This window comes from Dromiciops gliroides, chromosome 4 (genome assembly GCF_019393635.1).
Source record: "Dromiciops gliroides isolate mDroGli1 chromosome 4, mDroGli1.pri, whole genome shotgun sequence".
NCBI lineage: Eukaryota > Metazoa > Chordata > Mammalia > Microbiotheria > Microbiotheriidae > Dromiciops > Dromiciops gliroides.
In genome coordinates this window covers 129,394,642-129,414,268 of record NC_057864.1, presented here as the reverse complement: position 1 = coordinate 129,414,268, position 19,627 = coordinate 129,394,642, and the positions used below count along the sequence as shown (strand labels likewise).

Sequence of the window (19,627 nt, the reverse complement as noted above, 5' to 3'; positions counted from 1 at the left end):
TCGTGTTTGGCATTCAAAAAATCCTACCTTTCCAGTCTTACACCTTACTTCCCCTCCCATCACTACCACCACCACCACCACCACCAGGTACAATGCCATTCGCTGACACTAGCCTCATTTCTCCTCTCCTCCCTGTACAAGACGCTCTATCTCCCGACCCCTGGACATTTGCACCAGCTGTCCCCACTCCTGGAATGCCGTCCCTCCTTACTAATCTCCTCCTCCTGACTCCCGGGCTTCCTTCAAGTCCCAGCTAAAAGTCCCACTTTCTACAGGACCCCCTTTCCCCATCCCCCTTAATTCGAGCGCTTTTCCTCTGCTGATTATTTCCAATTTATCCTGCATCAATCTCGTCCGTTTGCATGCGGTCTCCCTCATTAAAGTGGGAGCTCCTGGAGAGTCCCGCCTGTCCTTTGTCTTTCTTTGCATCCTCTTCGCTTAGCACACAGCAGGCACTTAATAAATGCTCTTGGACCCGACTCATTATTACAAGATCAGGAATCTTCCTCTTCCGATACAGGTCGGCACCTCCTCTGCAACTTGCAGCCTCAGCTCCCTAGAACTCTGAAAATGCCAGTGACTCGCGCAGGGTCAAGCAGCCTCTGGGTTTTCAGCCCAGCTCTCTCCCCTAAACTAGCTTCAATCAGTGTTTAACAAAGGTCAATTGAGTTGAATTGCCCCTCCCCCCCCCCCTCCCCCGGGTAGCGATGCCCAGTATCTCAGCCAGGAGGCGCCCGGCGATCTCAGGCGAGCTCCCCGCCACACCCACCCGAAGGGCGCCTACCTCCTCGGGAGGGGTTTCCCCAGCACCTCCTCCCCCCTCCCCGCCCCCCGCAGGCGCAGGCATTAGCAATCTATCTGGGGAGAGCGGCGCGGCGTGCGCGAGGGGCTCGGCGCTCGCTTCGGAGCTTGCTCCCTGGGCCTCCCGCGGTGGGCGGGAGAGAAAGCAAGGCGCGCGAGAGTCGGAGGCGAGGCGGCACGCGGCGTGGGAGGGGACAAGCGGCTGCGTCCACCCACCCCCAACACGCTACCCGGCTCGGTGGCGCGCCGCGGTTCCACGCGTCCCGAGAGCAGAGTAGAAAGCAGGAGGAGGTGGGAGGATGGCGGAGGCAGCGGACAAGCCCTACCGGGCCGAGTATGCAAAGAGCGGGCGCGCCTCCTGCAAGAAATGCGGCGAGAGCATCGCCAAGGACTCGCTCCGCTTGGCCATCATGGTGCAGGTAGGAGGACCGAGCCTGGAAGCCCCCGGGACGGCCTCTCTGGCGGGGCCTGGGAGAATCGAGCGGGAGTTCTCCGGCCCTCCCCTTCCCCTTGTCCTCCTCCTCCCTTCCCAGGAGGCTTCGGATCTGCGGCGGGGGATGGGGAGAGGGCGCCCTTGCCCTCTGCCCCCCCGCTGGGCGGGGTTAGGGGGGCGGCTTAGTCAGGTTTTGTATGCACTTGCCTGAGTCTGAAATGGGGCCGATCTCCCCCCACCCCCGGGGGGCTCCCAAACTTTTACGGTGACCTGTGTAAAAACAACAATAACAGTACCCTTGGGGAGCAGCGCCCGAGCCCCCGGGAGCGTGTGCTGCCCTGCGGGCACCGATGCCTCTCGGAAGGCTTTGCCGACCCTGCAAACACAAGGCCGGGCTTCGGGGAGGGGCGGGCCGGGGTCCGTTAGGCGCCCTTTATGTTGGGTCGGCACACCTCGTGCACGGCGGGCTCGGGGTTCCCTTTTCTGCCCGGGGACTTGAGTGCCGAGCCTATCAAGAATCCCCCCGTCCCCGCCGAAGGGCTCCCCCATCACACCTCCCCCAGCCTCCCACCTTCGAGCTGCTGATCGCCACCACCCCCACCCCCGGCCTTGGAGGAGGAGTGGGTTCGGCTTTGAGCGCTATCCGAGGCGTTCTGGAAGGAGGGGGCCAAGCAAGAAAAAAAAAAAAGCTGAGTGGCCTAATTTTCTGCCCTTTAAAATTGTCGCCTGGAGAGCACTAGTTTTTCTACTGCTATGTTAGGCAAAGATATGAGCAGCTGCCTGCCAGGGACTTTTTAAAAAAATAATACATTTAATAAAGGCGCATATTTTAATGCCAGGAAATTGTGTTCTTGGCTTGTCGATATTTCGTGATAAACACCATAGGCTTGGACTTAAGAAATGCAGAATTGTCCGACTTTTACCAGGACACACAGAGATGCTTTGCCCCAGCTCTACCCTGGAAGTAGTTTGTGGAGGGGTAAGAGAGCCCTGTTGGACCATCATTGTCATCTAGGGATCTATTCCAAAACAGAAAGGCTTCTGGGATTGCAAGGTGTGGATATTTGAGACTGGCAACATGACTTGCAGAAGTTTTTCTAAGAGAAGATGGAACAGAGGGGATTGAATGGGTACCAGAAGCTCCAGTGTACACCCAGTTATGTCTGACTCATCTGAGAGGGTGAAGGATGCTTAACTCATTAAGTTTCACTAGTAAGTTATTATTTCACCACTCTATTCCTGAGGCTGCCACCAGCATTGAGTGTTGGTCAAACACCTCTCCCATCTCTAACCTCTGTTTAAAGATTCAGATCAAGTCCCGTGAACATTGTACTTATAAACAAAGAGCTCCCCATCCTCTGCTAACTTTTCTTGATCAATAAGTGCTCAGCTAGGTGTTGAAGTGGATAGTGTGGGGCCTGGAGTCAGAGAAGACTCATCTCCCTGAGTTCAACTCTGGCCTCAAGACACTTACTACTTGTGTGACCCTGGGCAAGTCACTTAATCCTGTTTGCCTCAGTTTCCTCATCCATAAAATGAACTGGAGAAGCAAATGGCAAACCACTTTTCCAAGAAAACCCCAAAATGGGGTCATGAAGAGGAGGACACAATGCGGAATGACTGAACAACAACAGCATAGGTGTGCTAAGAGACTGGGAGGCTAATTAAACATCTCATACTATTATATGGATCTCCTAACACTGGCCCTCATTCTTTTTCCTACCCTGATCTCTTCCCCAGTCTATCTAAACCCTGTCCATCCTCTAACACCAACCCTCATTCATTTACCCTAGAAATGGCACATCATCACTTAAAACCTAAAATACACAACTCTGTATGTTAACTGGTTCATGTGTCTCAGCTTTGTCTCTTTAATTAGGCTGCTAACATTTGTAGAATCTGATTGTGGTACTGCTGGAAAAGCTCTGACTGACAGTCGGGACACTGGGTTTCAAACCCCAAGGCAAGCTGTAAATAAGAAACTGTCAGTCTCTGAGCTTCTCTCATAGTCTATTTCCGTAATCATTAAAATCATTAATAAAACCTGGAGGGGACCTCAGAAAAAAATATTAGTGCTGGAGCGCACTAGGTTTGGAACAGTAAAAAGATCCAACTTGTAGGATGTGTTTTGTCAGTACTTTAGTGGCCTTAGCCAAGTCTGGATCTCAGTTTTGTTCTCTGAAAAAGAAAGACATTGAACTTCATAGATGATGATTTCTAAGAGCTTTTCTGAAGCTAAGGGTCCATAATTTTAAGTAATCCCAGCACTACCAATCATAAAAAAGAAAACATGTCCAGGAAATTTTTCAGAAGAGTATTGGACAAAAATAATCAGATAATTAGGAAACTCAGCCAGAAAATTAATTGTCTGCTGATTAATTGGATGAAGGGGAGTTTTAAAGATCTAGAGGTAGGAAAATCATAGGATCATAAATTTAAAGCTGATAGAAGTTATGGAATCTAACTCCCTACTTTTACAAATGACAAAACTGAGGTCCACAGAAGTTGTGATTTGCCCAGGATGACACACTGCTAGTAAGGATTCAGGATTTTAGTCCGGTACTCCTGCCACTACAGGATGTTGTAAATGCTCCTTCATTTACATATTCCATCTTCAGAGGTCATCTTGTCCAACCCTCTCATTTTACATCTGAAAAAATTGAAATAAAACCTAAAAACTCCTTTAGATCTGATGATCCTTGCCTACTTCCCAGGGAAAAGAGCCTAGATGCCACAATTTATTTTTCAATCTGTCCTTGGAATATAGCCTGAGGTTTTGTTTTTTTTTTTGTGGGGGGTGGTTATTGTTTTTAAAAGAAGTTTTTGTTGTCTTCATAGTTATTCCTGTTATCTATTTCCCCTCCCCCTCCCAGAGTGCCCTCCCATATACTAACTAGTTTGTTTTGTTTTGTTTTGTTTTTTAAAGGAAGAGGCAATGATCAGCACAACTAAATTGGGAAAGTCTGAAAACTTGTGCAATGTGTAAAACATGTGGACCCCTCACCTCCACAAAGGAATTGGCTGGGGGTGTCCTCATATCTCTTTTTTTTTTTTTTTTTTTTTTTTTTAGGCAATGGGGGTTAAGTGACTTGCCCAGAGTCACACAGCTAGTAAGTGTCAAGTGTCTGAGGCCGGATTTGAACTCAGGTACTCCTGAATCCAGGGCCGGTGCTTTAACCACTGCGCCATCTAGCTGCCCCCTCCTCATATCTCTTGAAGTCATGCTTTTAATCTTTATTATTTTGCTATTTTCACTTTTTTTTTTTTTTTGGAATATCGTTATTCTTGTAGTAATTGTGTATTTTGTTTTCTTGGCTCTGCTTCAGTTCACATAAATCTTTCCATGCTTCTTTATTAATCACAGATATCACTTCTTACCACATAGTTATATCCTATTACATTCCTCTACCAGCAATTTAGCCATTCTTCCAGATGATGGACATTCACTTTTTCCAGTTCTTTGCTATTACAGAGTGCTGCTATAAATATTTTGGTGTATATGGAGACTTTTTTCTCATTGATGGCTTCTTATAATCCCAGTAATGGAGTCTCTGGTTTAAGGGATAAATACATTTTACTCTGTTTGCATACTTCTAGATTGCTTTCCAAAACATCTATACTATTTTACAGCTCTACCAACAATGTATTAGTGTGCCCGCTTGTCAATGCACAACCCCTCCAACATTGACTATTGCCATTTTTTGTAATTTTTTCCAATTTGCAGGGTATGAGATGGTTTTTTTGCCTTGCCTTTCTCAGTGATATAGAGCATTATTTCACGTGGCTCTGAGTACTTTGCAATTCTTCTTTTGAGCACTGTTTGTTCATTTGACCACTTATCTATTGGGGAATGGCTATTAGTCTTAAATATATTTGTTAATAGTTTATATCTTGCATAACAAACTCTTATCAGAGAAATTTGAAACAAAGATTTCTTCCCATTCAACTGCTTCCCTTACACTTGATGCATTAGTGTTGTCTGTGCAGAGTCTTTTCAGTTTCAAGTAATGAAAAATTATTTATTTTTGTGTGTGAGTGTGAGGCAATTGGGGTTAAGTGACTTGCCCAGGGTCACATAGTTAAGTGTCTCAGGCAAGATTTGAACTCAGGAAAATGAGTCTTCCTGACTCCAGGCCCTATACTGTGTTTTTTGTTGTTGTTGTTTGTTTGTTTTTTGCGGGGCAATGAAGGTTAAGTGAGTTGCCCATGGCCACACAGCTAGTAAGTGTCAAGTGTCTTAGGCTGGATTTGAACCCAGGACCTTCTGAATCCAGGGCCAGTGCTTTATCCACTGCACCACCTAGCTGCCCCTATACTGTATTGACACTGTACACCAACCTGCCCCCTCTTCCAACCCCCCTCAAAAAAAAATTTGAAAGCTACAGATGCCTAAAAAATACTGGCAAAACAAATCATTCTAAAAATGAGCACAGAAAGCCTTTGGGTAAGTATACTCGTTTAAAACTTCTGCTCTAAGAAGGGAGGACACTTTCCTGAGGGGAATACTTTTATCTATGCCTTTGTGGAGACAGATTTAATTTATTGGGTGTGTCTTTGGGTCTTTCTGTTAGTTTACAGAGGTCTAAAGAAAAGGGCATTCACATTCAGCTCTTGGCTTCTGATGGCTTGTTTTAACATTTGTATGGAGTGTTGTTCAGGAACTGTCCATCTGCTACCTGATACTGGAGGTGCAATCTTACCCAGAGGCTGTAGGGAAGGTCTCTTTTAGCCCAGTCTCGAGTGGGAAAGGCTAAAACGGATCCATTTATCACCTTCTTTGGATTTCATTCATTAGTTCATGTTTCCCCTCAAATTCTACCCCAAAGACCTGCCCTCCCAGTTCCATCCTTGCTTTATGTGGGGCAATTTTCATTTCACAAAGAGGAAGTTGCTACCACAGGTCTGTACTCCATTTAGAAAACAAAAGCTGAGTGGTTCTGGCTTCCCCAGATGGCTGCCTTCGATTGAATCTTCCTGTGTGTGACAGGGCAGGCTTTCCACTAAGTGAGCTGTCCCACTTAGCCAGGCAATAAATATTTTGTGAGCATCTGCTCTGGGACCAGCATTGTGTGCTCTGCCCTTGTGCAGGAGGTAACTGAGGCAGCCACAGTTTAAGTGACTTGCATGACCGTGCCCCAAGACCAAAATTAGAACTCCATATCCCCAAGTTTCCATTCAGTTGCTTTGCCACTTAGTCATATACTGCCTGCTTTGCATGGGATTAGCGTTCAGAATGGAGTTTGGCCATCTGGCAAGAGATGTGCTCCTTTAGGTCCTTTCTTTTGAAAGAAGTAGGGTTATTTGTTTGCAATAGAGCAGAAAAATAAGTTCATGCTTGAGTTCTGCTCAGATTTAGATTGACCTGGGGAGCAGGCGTGGTTGACTGTCTCTTCTCATAAAATCAGGTGGCAAATTTGAATGTACAAACAGGAATCCATTTTTAGAAATATGTTGTTGGTGGGTGTGTGTGAGAGAGAGAGAGATGTGAACACATACCTGTTTGTACTAGGTGTCTCAAAAGTCTAGCTTAGAACTACACTAAGACTTTTGGAATACCCTATACTCCTCTCCCCTATTCTCATGTAAATATATCAACTTGAAATATCTTCTCAAGTTGAGATGAGGGTGGAACCCCTGTTTTTAAACAGGTGAATTAGGATTCATTGCCATGATGCTTTTTTCTTCAAGGTCCCTTTTTCTCCTTTAAATTTCTAGTAGTAAGGGGCAGCTAGGTAGCACAGTGGATAAAGCGCTGGCCTTGGATTCAGGAGGACCCGGGTTCAAATGTGACCTCAGATGACTTGACACTAGCTGTGTGACCCTGGGCAAGTCACCTAACCCTAATTGCCTTTCCAAAAAAAATAAACCAAGAGAAATAAACTTTTAATAATAAATGCATCAGAACAGAAGTCCACTCATAGTATTTGTCTCTCCAAAAAGAATGCCTCCTAAAAATAGTTATTTTTTTAATTAAAGGGAATTAAAATTAAAAATAAATTTTGTTTGAATATTTTTGCTTGAGAAAACTAGCAACATTGAGTCCTGGAAGATGACAAGATTTCCTAGCTCTGCCACTATGACTTTAGGCAAATCACTCACTTTCTGAGACAAGTTTCTTTTCTTTTTTTTTTTTTTTTTTTTGGCAATGCCTTGAGGGTTAAGTGACTTGCCCAGGGTCACTCAGCTGGTAAGTGTCAAGTGTTTGAGGCCAGATTTGAACTCATGTCTTCCTGAATCCAGGGCTGGTGCTTTAGCCACTGCAACCACCTAGCTGCCCTCGAGACCACAAGTTTCTAATCTCAAATGCCACTTCTCCTTCTAGCCCCACATGACCTCAAAGGTCCCTTCCAGCTCTAAATATATGATTCAGTCTACCTACTCATTTTAGAGGTGAAGAAACTTAGGTTAGGAAGAGACAAAATGATCTGCTCTGAATTACACATCTATTTAGCCACAGATCCCAGATTTCCTGATATGGCCTTGTATCAGACTGACCAATGAGACAGTTTTCTGTATTTTAAAATATCATCTAAATTCTCCTGCTCTGTCTGGTTACTTATACAAATACTAAATGCTGCTTAGGTCATGTTTATACTTGGCGTTAGCTTTATTTTTTTAGTATTATATAAACCCATTGCTGGGGCCCATAATCTAAGTATGAGAGTAAAAGGAAAACTTTGGAAAGAGGGAGAGGCCAAGCCAACTCTTTGGGGACTTTTCATTCCTGCTCATAATTTTCTAATATTTTTTGTTCTTTCTGAACTATTATTTTCTAGTGTCAGCTTTCCTGGACTTTGAGAGAAATTTGCTAAATACTGAGAAAATTAACTTGACTATATCTGACCAGCATGTTTTCTTGCCTTGCTTACCATATATCACGAATTCTTTTTGGTTTTTGGTGAGGCAATTGGGGTTAAGTGACTTGCCCAGGGTCACACAGCTAGTAAGTGTCACGTGTCTGAGGCCAGATTTGAACTCTGGTCCTCCTGAATCCCAGCCCATGCTTTATCCACTGGGCCACCTATCTGCCCCTATCATGAATTCTTAACTACAAAAAGGATTTGTAGACACCTTCCCCAACCCCCTTTGCCTTCAGGACTATGAGATAGAATCTCTGACCCCTGGCCTAAGCAATGCTATTTTTTCTAATCCCTGGGTAAACCAATTGCTTATGCTTATTTCCCAATCTACTACAAGTGGATTCTGTTAAATATGACATGAAATACACTGGATCAGATCAGTATGGTGTAATGGAAAGGATGCTGGCATCAGGCAATCTGGGTTCAAATCCTGGTTCTGCCACTTTACTTCTTGGGTGACCTTGGTTCCTTACCTCTAAAATGATGGAACTGTAGACAACCTCTCAGCTCCCTTCCGACCTTACATCTGTGATCCATAGGTCTCCACACATAACCATGTGACCATAAAGCCTGAGTTAGTATAGCCAGTGTCTGAAATTGGTACCTTTTCCTTTCTCTGGTGTAAACATTATAAAGGGATAGTTTCATGTTCAGATAGAATAATGTCAGCTCCCAGATCAGCCTCAGGAAGTGAAATTCTTTGAGGTTCAGGGAACTTTTTGTTCACTTCCCAACTTCCATGAGGAAAAGTAGACTATAAAAGTAGTTCCCATTTTTTTAATGATGCAAGTATCCAATATATAATATGTTCTTTAGTCTCTTGGGGTGTTCAGAAGCTCCCTAATCAGTGCAGGGTTCTTAATGTGGGGTCCATAGACCTGAAGTGAGTTTGTGGATAGATTTCAGAGTGTTAATGAACTTGGATTGGGGGGGGGGTTACATTTATCTCAATAGATTTTATTTCCTTTATAATCTCATGTGTACTTCTGCTATAATGTGATGGATACATTCTTTTAAATTACACAATGAAAACCATAGGATTTATGGGAAAATTGGGATTAGGAACGAAATATTCAAAAACATCAGTGATACCTAAAAAAGAAAGGAACTTAATAAGCAGTATTACAGTCTTATATATGTTAAATAGTTAAATACATAAATACTATAATAGTGGTGATGTCTCCAGCCTTGGGTTGTGACATGCCCCTGTTTCTCTAGAGCACACACAGCCAAAATGAGGGCTACTGAAATTCCCAGGAGGGGTTGGCATGCAGGAGGCTGAGGAAAAACCAGAATTTTGTGGAAGTAGATTTCAAATGACTTGCATCTTGTGGATTATTGTGAAGTAGTGCAGTTTTCTGTGTTTTTACCCATGAAATCTTACATAGGCAAATGCAAAATCTGTTTTATGCCCAAATTGCTCCTTAATATATTATCTGGATTTATTTGGAACAAATGTGCACTTTCAAAACAAGTATTATAGCAGAACTGACTGTAGTTTCCTATGTGTGTAAAAAACATGACTCTAAGAGGTCCATAGGCTTTGCAGAAGGGGTCCAGGACACAAACGGCGGTTAAGAAACCTAGATTTCACCATCATGAGAAATCCATACCTGTGTTAACCGTTCATCTGTCTTCCTGTGATTTCTGCTTTCTTCTCAGTCACCCATGTTTGACGGGAAGGTCCCAAACTGGCATCACTATGCTTGCTTCTGGAAGCGTGGGCTCGTCATCTCTCAGGCTGAGCTTGAAGTGGATGGGTTCTTGGAGCTGCGATGGGATGACCAACAGAAAATCAAGAAGACCATTGAGGCTGGAGGGCTGACTGGAGGTCTGTGGAAATGATAGCTGTGTATTGACATTCTAGGACAGTGTTTCTTGGGTGCTCCACCATTGGCCTTAGATTCTTTGTGTTGAGGAGAAAGTGAAGCCATTAGAGCCAGGAAGACATGGGCATCTAAAGCAAATGGAATTCGGAAGATAAGGTCTATGGGAGAGAGAAAGCACTAACACCTGGGGTGGGGAAAGTATCAGGGAAGCTGAGGGCTGAGCCTTAACAGTAAGGAAGGTAATGTGTGGGGACAGCCTGTGGAAAACCACGATGACAAGAGGTAACAGCCCACAGGCCAGTTTGGCAGCAATGTAGAATATAAGAAAGGGAGGCATATGAAATGTCTGGGAAGGCAGGGAGAGGATAGATTTTTGGAGTGCATAAAATTCCAGAAGGGTCCTAGAAGCAGTAGGGAGCTACCAAAGGTCTTTCAGCAAGGGGATGACATGGTCATGAAGACCAGCGGGGGTGTCCCTGCCAAAGACTTGAGATTTTTTTACTAGGGACTCAAGAGATTGCTAATTCATTGATCCATGTGAGAAAAGTGGGGAGATGTGCTAAAACCAATAAAAGATGTTAGAAGCAGATGGGATGCAGAAGAATATTCACTGAGTGTGTCTGCAGTGGGACGTCACTTGAGATGTGTATAAGGATCTTAGACACTGTCCTTTTGTATTCTCAAAGCCAACAAAAAAGCTTCAAAGACAGTGCCACATGGGGTCTTCTTTATTTATTTTTAAAATGTTTCTCAAGGAAGTTTTTCTTTTCTCTCTCTCTCTTTTTTTTTTGCTGGGCAATGAGGGTTAAGTGACTTGCCCAGGGTCACACAGCTAGTGTTAAGTGTCTGAGGCCAGATTTGAACTCAGGTACTCCTGAATCCAGGGCCGGTGCTTTATCCACAGCGCCACCTAGCTGCCCCCTCAAGGAAGTCTTTCTAAAATGGTTTATCCTTTTTCTTGCTTTATTAAACTGAATGTCATTTGGTCTTTTCTTGAAGATTTAAGGTCCTCACTGTAATTGTTGTTAATAGTATGTGCATATAGGGGCAGCTAGGTGGCGCTGTGGATAAAGCACCGGCCCTGGATTCAGGAGTACCTGAGTTCAAATCTGGCCTCAGACACTTAACACTTACTAGCTGTATGACCCTAGGCAAGTCACTTAACCCCAATTGCCACACCATAATAATAGTAGTAGTAGTAGTATGTGCATACTCTGATCAGGGCAGCAGCATCCTGAGGGTCTAGTGATGTGCACTGTACACTTAGCATTTCAACTAATTAGTTTCACATTACTTTTTGCCTTCTTGGGTCTGACTTGTACAGATTTTCTTCTTTTTCTTCCTTTGCTGTCAGGTAGGACTTCTTTTTTATTTTTTAACTTTGAATTAAATCTTCAATTATTAAGCTTTTTATCCCCTCTCTCTCCTCTCCCCCAACAACAATGTGACAGATATGCATTGGCAGTGTCCAAAAGACTATCTCCTTCTGTGTATTATTAGTCCACCAGCCCTCTGTCGGGATTCTTCATCATTGGTTGATCAGAGTTAAGTCTTTCAAAAGTGTTTTTATTTGCAGTGTTATTATAGTGTAAATTGTTCTGTTTCTGTTCATATATGTCTTTGTGGGTTTCTCGCTATCAGGTCTTTTATCATTTGCAGCATAACATTGCACTCCTGGAATAATAGCCAATGACAGTAATAACTAGCATTTATATAGCACTTGAAGGTTTGAAAAGCATTTTATAAATATTACAAGTGAGAAAATTGAAGTACAGAATGGTTAAGGGACTTGCCCAGGGTTACACAGCTAGTAAGTATCTGAGACATGATTCAAACTCAGGTCTTTCTGACTCCTAAGGCAAGTGCTACATAATTTGTTTAGCCATTCCCAAATTTATGGACACTTTACCCTCTGCCCCAATTACTAGTTATTTTTTTCCTCCAGTTTGTAGTTCGACACAATAAAAAGAATTTGTATAAATATTATAAATGCAGTGGATAAAGCACCAGCCCTGGATTCAGGAGGACCTGAGTTCAAATCTGGCCTCAGACACTTGACTCTTATTAGCTGTGTGACCTTGGACAAGTCACTTAACCCTCATTGCCCTGCCAAAAAAAAAAAAAAGGGAGAATGCAGGGCCCAGCAGCTTCTTGGTCAGGAAGGACTTCTTATAGTTGTCCATGTGTCTAATTCACAACCCTACCAACTTTTCTAATTCAGTTTACTGGGAGCTTCTTATACCTTAAACACAACTACTAAGTGTCTATAGAAGGATTGGAACTTGGGTCTTCTATGTTGACATCCAGCATTCTCTCCACCTAGAGAAGCCATGATGCTTAAATGGACATTGTTCTGTGTTTTTGCCTAGGCAAAGGCGGGAGTCAAGATGGAGGTGGCAAGGGAGAGAAAACCCTGATCAACTTTGCAGCCGAGTATGCCAAATCCAATAGAAGCGCTTGCAAGGGGTGCCAGCAGAAAATAGAAAAGGTAAGAGTGTCTCTCCTGCTTACCACTAGTGTGCTTTGGGGCATGTCACTTAATGTCTCTGCCCCTCCACTTCCTCAGCTATTACACCCATGAAAAATAAGAAACGATTGTGGTTTCAGCTCTCCTCAAAACACAAAGAGCTCACGGAGGGTAAAATGTAATGTCCGATATGACTGGGAGTGAAGGAGTGCGGAGTGCAAGGGCAGCCAGGTGGCTCAGTGAGTAGAGTTCCTGACCTGGAGTCAGAAAAACCTGAATTCAAATTATACCTCAGGCCCTTAGCAGCTCAGTGACTGGGCAAGTCACTCACTTCACCTTTGTCAACTTCAGGGTGGTTGTGAGGATCAGATGAGATAATATTTGTAAAATGTTGGCAAACCTTACATAATGCTGTGTAACGACTGATGGTGATGTTTTCTTTCCCTGAGATTTTGTCTAAGTGAACCTGAAAGAGAGCTGAACTTAGAAATAAAATGTCTGTTCTCCTACTCCCTAGCCACATGACTGGGAAAAGTTGGCTAACTAGAGGATCAAATTCATTTTGTAGAAAAAGTGCTTTGCCAACATTCAGAGGGGCGGATAACTGTGAGCTATTGCTATGAACTTGGCTGAGCCTCCATTAACTCATCTCTAAAAGAGGTGTCATGTTATTACTTAGACCTACTAAGTAGAAAAGTGCATTGTAAGTGTAGGAGGCCACAGAAATGTGAACCTCAGCTACCTTCTAGGGGCTCTCCTCTCCTCAGAGCAAAGACACTTCATGTATTAAAGCATGTGCTCACAAATAGATTCACATAGGAAACACTTGTTCCCACTTCTACCCCATCCCATTTAAGAAGGAAAGAAAACTTGAAATTATCATTCACATGCAGGCTTGCATGTCTCATGCAGCATCTTGAGTCCATCACCTCTGGCAGCAGGAGGTAGAATCAGGGTTCCTCTAAGTTGTTGGAAGACCCATATGAGAGAACATATGTGAAGCACTTTGATAAACCCTAAAATGCATGTAAATGTTGCGTTTGTCATGCCCTCTGAGAATGCTCAGAGGTCCCAGGACCAGCATACAGTAAGCCCTGAGGTGTCTATCCCAAGACCTATGGAACAGTCAGCCTCTCAGACCTTCAGCCTCCTCATCTTTAAGATGGTAGTGTACTTGTGAGACTCAGATCGAATAAAACACTATTTCAGCTTTGAGGTGCTAGATAAATGTTAGTTATTGGCATTAAATAAACTCATAGGTGGCCCTGGTGAGAGAAGCAGATGGCCTCTGCTTGGGAACACCTGGGGTCAAGTGCTGCCCCTGAGAGACACTAACTGGCTCTGTGACCCTGAGCCACCTTACTTAGCCTCTCAGTGACCTGTGAGCTCACAACATTGAGACATTTCAGAACAGGTACCAATCTGCTTCGCTGGAGGGAGTTTCCTCCCCGAGAGTCCCTTAACATGGATAAAATTATGGAACCAGTCCAGAAAAACTTCGAAAGCACCCCAGGGAGACTATCTTCACCGGTCTCCCTGTGTCTGCACATACGTGTCATGATCACCTTTTTTACCCTGGTTAAGTTTTAGTGTATCCATCATATCCAGAGCACCCATGGGTCACCTCTTAGAACAGAAACCTCCAAGCAGCCACTGGGTATGTGCTGCTTAGGTGGCCCGAAGGTGTTTTCTGGACTTAGAGAAGTAAAAACCACATTGAACTTGACACTTAAGTGTTGGGGACTTTTTTCATTAGTGTTGATTCTTTTTTAATTAACTATGTCATCTATTCAGGGTAGAAACCATTGCATAGAGGGGCAGCTAGGTGGTGCAGTGGATAGAGCACTGGCCCTGGGATCAGGAGGACCTGAGTTCAAATCTGACCTCAGACACTTGACACTTCCTAGCTGTGTGACCTTGGGCAAGTCACTTAACCCCAATTGCTTCACCAAAAACAAAACAAAAACTCAGTAGTGAAACCATTGCATAAATTTCCATCATGTCTAATCATAAATACTCCAAGACTATTCATATTATAATGAATATTTATTATATACATATACTGTGAGGGATACAGCTTGGTGAAGTATGAACTCAGACTCTGGAGGTGCAGGACTGGCTCTTCCTTTTACTTGCCTGTGTGGCCGTGAGTAACAAAGCCTCATTTTCTTAATCGAGTGGATTTAGATCAGTGGTGTCAAACTCAAATAGAAACAAATCCCTGCCAACAGCATATTGACTTAGAAAACCACAAAATAGCATTGTTTATGTTGTGTTCTACTTGTTTTTATGTTTAAAGATAGCACAATTAATATTTTATGTATTTCTCTTACAAATAAAAGAAAGCATGTACTGCTGGATAGGTAATAAGGCTTTCCCTAGGATTTCCATTCCACGGTGTTAACAAGTCACGGATTTCTTTAAAAGATGACAGATTTCTTCTAAGGCAAGGAGTCACAGTACTAGTACAAGTCAAGTACAATGCTAAAGTTTTTTCAGGGTGTGTGCAATCTGCGAGGTTTTTACTTATTTTCTTAAACATTTCTTGATTATATTTTAACATAGTTTAATTTAGGCAGCCTGAAGAATTTTGCAGCTGCAATCGAGATTGATCTCTCTGGTTTAGAATGACATTCAAGGCTCTTTTCTAGTTCTGAACCTGAATCTTAGGTCGATTTACCCTGAGTTTTTAGGGAAGGAATGACATTGATTTGATTGAATTTTAAAGTTGTTTTTCCTTGCTGTCTGTTGGCAGTCTTGGACTTCATTTGGGTCTCCTGTAAGGTTGTTCTTCCAAGTTAGCTCTGATTATAGTAACTGTCTGTCTCCCACTTCTGGTCTACCTTCACAGGGTCAGGTACGGTTGTCCAAGAAAATGATTGATCCAGAGAAGCCACAGCTGGAATGATTGACCCGCTGGTACCACCCAGACTGCTTTGTCAAATGCCGAGATGAACTGGGATTCCTGCCTCAGTACAGTGCTAGTCAGCTCAAAGGATTCAGTATCCTGCAGCCGGAGGACAAGGAGACCCTCAAGAAACAGCTGCCGGCAGTCAAGACTGAAGGGTGGGTGAGGGAAGGCATTAGAGAGCTGTGGTCATTACAACGGCCCTGTGCTATGGAGTTTAGGAGGGGGACTGGTCATGGTTGGGGGTTGTTGCAGTAGTCCAGGGCAAGAGATGATGGTGGTGTAATTTGGGATAGTGGTCACGTAAGCAGGGAGAAGAATCCTCCAGAGAGATGTGGAGATATGGCATTAATTGAATGTGTAGGATGAGGAAGAGTGAGTACTTGAAGGTGCCTGGAAGGATAATACAGGTACCTTTACAGAAATGAGAAGAGTAGGCTTTTGCAAACCTATAGCACACCCAGAGCCAGTTCATTCACTAAACATTTATTTTTTTGAGCACCTCTTAGGGGCAAAGGGTTGTGCCAGCCAGCCACTTCTGATACAGGTAGAGCTATCCCACAGACGCTGCTTTCAAGAACACTGATCCCTAACAGGGACAGAAGACATAGGTGCAAATGACTGAAACGAGGAAAGCTGGGGAACATACTTACTGATCCCCCTTCACTGAGCCGCAGTCTCTTCCTTGCCAGGACAAAGACTATTCCTGGCTGTGCTAGCATTGTGCCAGGACTGCATTATTACAATAGAATACCTTTGTCCATGCTTCCCCCTCCCTGATTCAGCAGAGGCTGGGAGAAGGTGCACCTCTGACTGGGACACCAAGCCTGGGCTCTGGCCTCTGCTCCGCCATTGACTAACCTTCATTCTCCCTCCCATTTCCATGAATGTCTTGAGAAAAGGGAGCTGCTATCTACGGCTGCGGGTGATGTGTACTGGACTCCCAAGCGTATGCAGAGCATGGCCACATCATGAAATGTGTGTAACATGAAATCAGATAGTGAGCATAGCTTCAGGCATCACCACTTCTTAGAAAAGAACCCTGGTGTGTAGAAGTGTTTGACTGTTGTAAAGTGGCATAAATACAGAATTAATGTTCCTCTGGACCCTGCCCCTGGCAGAGATTATGCTGCTGATGTCACTTAGGATAGATGGAGACCTGGAAAGAACCTGAGAGATCCCTGAAGCCAAGAGATGAGGAGTGATTGGCTTCAGGTCCCACAGTGGTAGGTGACAGCTAGAGTGTGAACACTTACAGGACTGTAGCAGGTGTCCTTTATTTCATCTGGGGACAACTGTTGCCACCGTCCAGCCACCTGGACAGCACCGTCTTTTAGGGTGAGAGGGCTCTGACTTTGTCCTTCCTTTCCATGTTTGCTCTAGGGACCAACCCTGGCTCCCCTCCCTACCTGAAGCTTCTTGTGCCAAGAGCCAAGTGTGTTTCACCAAACTTAACCAGGTTCTTTTCCTCCCTTTCTCTTCTCAATCCTTGGATCATGGTCCACGAATGGGGCAAGTGACATCATGATAATGACCAACACATCCCTTTACAATCTGTGAGTGCCTAGCACTCAATCTTCTTTCTTGGTCAACAACTTTTTGTAGTTTAATTTTGCTTGTCATGTATGACATCACTGATGCAGGGCGTGAGTTCTTCTGTCTGGATGTTTGGGGACTTGAGCCTCCTTTTTTTTCTATTGCTTTATGCGAATTCTTGTTTCTCCTCTGGACTTTGGAAATCCTAAAAGAAAATGCAGCTATATTTTAATTTAGAAGTTTGTCTTAGCAAGGAAGGATGGTATTAAACAGCAAACATTTATATAGGACTTCATTACATGTGACATGAATCCTCACAACATCCTTTTAGAGAAGTGCTACAAGTGTTATTGTTTCCCCGTTTTATGTAAGGAAACTGAGGCTGAGAGGTTGTGAGCTGCCCACATCCATTGTCTGAGGTGAGACTTGAACCCAGGTCTTGCCAATACATTCTTCAAAAACTAAAAACTGACCATCACCACTACCCCCCAACCCTCACCAGAAGAACCCAAAGATGGTTCAGCTGTTAAGGTGGAACAAGTTTGTGAGCCACCTGCAGTCAGTGAGTTGACATTTAATGTCCTGGTCTGTTTTTCATCCCCAAGGGCCTGTTATCCTTTTCAGAAAGAAGAGGGGATGCTGTGGTGTGGGGGTGGTTCTCCTCTCATGTGCCCTGGTCTCTTTCAGGAAGAGGAAAGGAGACGAGGTAGATGGAGACGACGTAGCCAAGAAGAAGGCCAAGAAGGAAAAGGGACAAAGAGACAAGCAGGAGAAGCTCTTCAAGGTGAGGGTGGGGCTGAGCACACTTGTGCTATCAGAGAAGAGGCACTTCTCAGGCAAGCATGGAATGACTAGCTGTGGCTTTGTGGCTGTCACTGTCTGGCTTGTGTTTATTCTACCGACTTACCTATCTACCTACTTACCACCTATCTACCTACAAATGAGCTTGCCCCATGTTAAGGGGCCTCTCACAGGGAGACATTGAAAGGAAGGGAGATTGGTAGCTGCAAAGAGTGAGCTAGTCATTGTTTTGACTGGAGTCCAGCCTCCGGCGTTCCCTGTTTGTCTGTCTGCTGCCGGACACAGCTCATTAAGGGAAGTCACCAGGGAGTTTAATGTGACACTTGGGTGTAAGTGGAGTGGTGACAAGTCCCCAGTGTGTGTCATTTTGGCTGCTGTGCCTTCTGTACGGCAGTGAATGCTTAGTTACGCTCCTGGTTTTGGTGTTCGAGGCCAAACAGAAGTAATGTTGATCTGGCTTGCAGCAGTTCCAGGAAAAGGAAAACTTCATGTTACATCTTCCAGATTTGGAGGGGGGGGATTTTGTATAAGTTGTAACCTTGTGTTGGGCTGCAGGCAGGCTGGCTCTTAATGCTGAGAATTTGGGGTTGCTTTGCTTTTTCTTTTTTTACATATAAGGATGTATTTTATTTTTTCAAAAAATATGGAACGCTTCACGAATTTGCATGTCATCCTTGCGCAGTGGGCCATGCTAATCTTCTCTGTATCGTTCCAATTTTAGTATATGTGCTGCCAAAGCGAGCACAGCTTTGCTTTTTCTTAATGACTGGAGATTTTCCTTGGGGATGTTTACCCCATATGCTGGTGCCTTCCCCCTCTGAGATCACCTTTCCTTGGACTCTAGATATTTGCGTCACCTAGTTATTTACAAGTTGTATCCCCCATTAGAATGTGAGCTGTTGGAGAGTAGACACTTAGTTATGTGCTTAATCAAAGCTACCGACTGACTATGGTCAATTCCTAGAGTATGTCTGTCTCCCCAGGGTGTGAAATTAAGTGAGCCCTTCAACATGACAGTTGACTGTGGCTTTCCAATGTGGTTGTTTCACACATATATAACCTGCAGTATCATTTCTATAACAATATGATGCCTGATTAGGGATTCCTGGTCAGGTCTGTCAGCCTAGGACTCTGACCTGAGATTTTTATCGGGGCTGGACATGTAAAATAGCATGCCAGAGAAGCCTACACCTATCCTTTTGATAAAGGATAGGTGGGCCTAGTAGGCAGACCCAAGGTTAAATCCAACTATAGCTACTTAGATACTGGCTCTGGTTTTCCAACTAAAAATTTGGAATAATAATAGCATCTACCTCTCCGCCTTTTTGTGTAGATCAAATGAGATCGTATTAGCAAAGTACTTATTACATAGACTAGTACATATAAGTCCTTGTTTCTTTGCTTCCTTTTTATACTCTTCATTGCATCATCTCCCCACCCTTTTGACAGTCTTCAGATTTCCAGGAAATAAAAAGCAGGAAAAGTTTGTAGACCCTATAGGAAAAGGGGGGAGTAATTTTTTGGATAATGGGGATTGCATCTGTGTCCCCAAGGTGGTTTATAGGAATCACAATTCCGAGGCTCTTGAGAATATATTTACATTTCCTTATAGAAAATCCTTAGCCTTGGGCAGGTTGTGAGGTTTGAGTAGATTTGGGGTTACATTGCTGGGGTGGAGAGGGGCAGTAGAAAAATGCTTTGTTTTAAGAAATAGGCTTAAAGCCAGGGAACTAAAAGTAGGAAAGCCACCTTATTATAATCTCAATTTATATTTTTATGATGCATCAGACTTCTCAAAGCTCTACTGTAGAATGGAATGAAGAAATAGTTAATAAGGGCTTACTATTTTCTAAGCACTGAAAATGCACACATTCTAATTGGGGGGATATAACACATAGGAGAGTTTGGCTATAGGCTAAGAGAAAAGACCCAGGGAGATCCTTAGGGTACATACTAATTATTATCCCCATTTTGAGTAACATGCTCAAAATA

At 43.8% G+C, this 19,627-nt stretch overlaps 1 protein-coding gene and 1 non-coding gene across 2 annotated transcripts in view; one reads left to right on the top strand and one right to left on the bottom strand.

Moving 5' to 3' along the window:
• Positions 1–941: 941 nt before the first annotated feature.
• The window catches only part of PARP1 (poly(ADP-ribose) polymerase 1), a 50,752-nt gene continuing 32,066 nt past the window's right edge, over positions 942–19,627 (top strand). The window contains 5 exon segments of the mRNA XM_043963244.1: positions 942–1,220; positions 9,757–9,925; positions 12,293–12,411; positions 15,242–15,456; positions 17,522–17,618. Coding sequence (XP_043819179.1) covers positions 1,101–1,220; positions 9,757–9,925; positions 12,293–12,411; positions 15,242–15,456; positions 17,522–17,618 — 720 coding nt within the window. The 5' untranslated portion in view covers positions 942–1,100.
• On the bottom strand, positions 18,273–18,380 carry LOC122726888. The gene has a single exon (XR_006352881.1). It is a non-coding gene; the product is annotated as a U6 spliceosomal RNA (small nuclear RNA).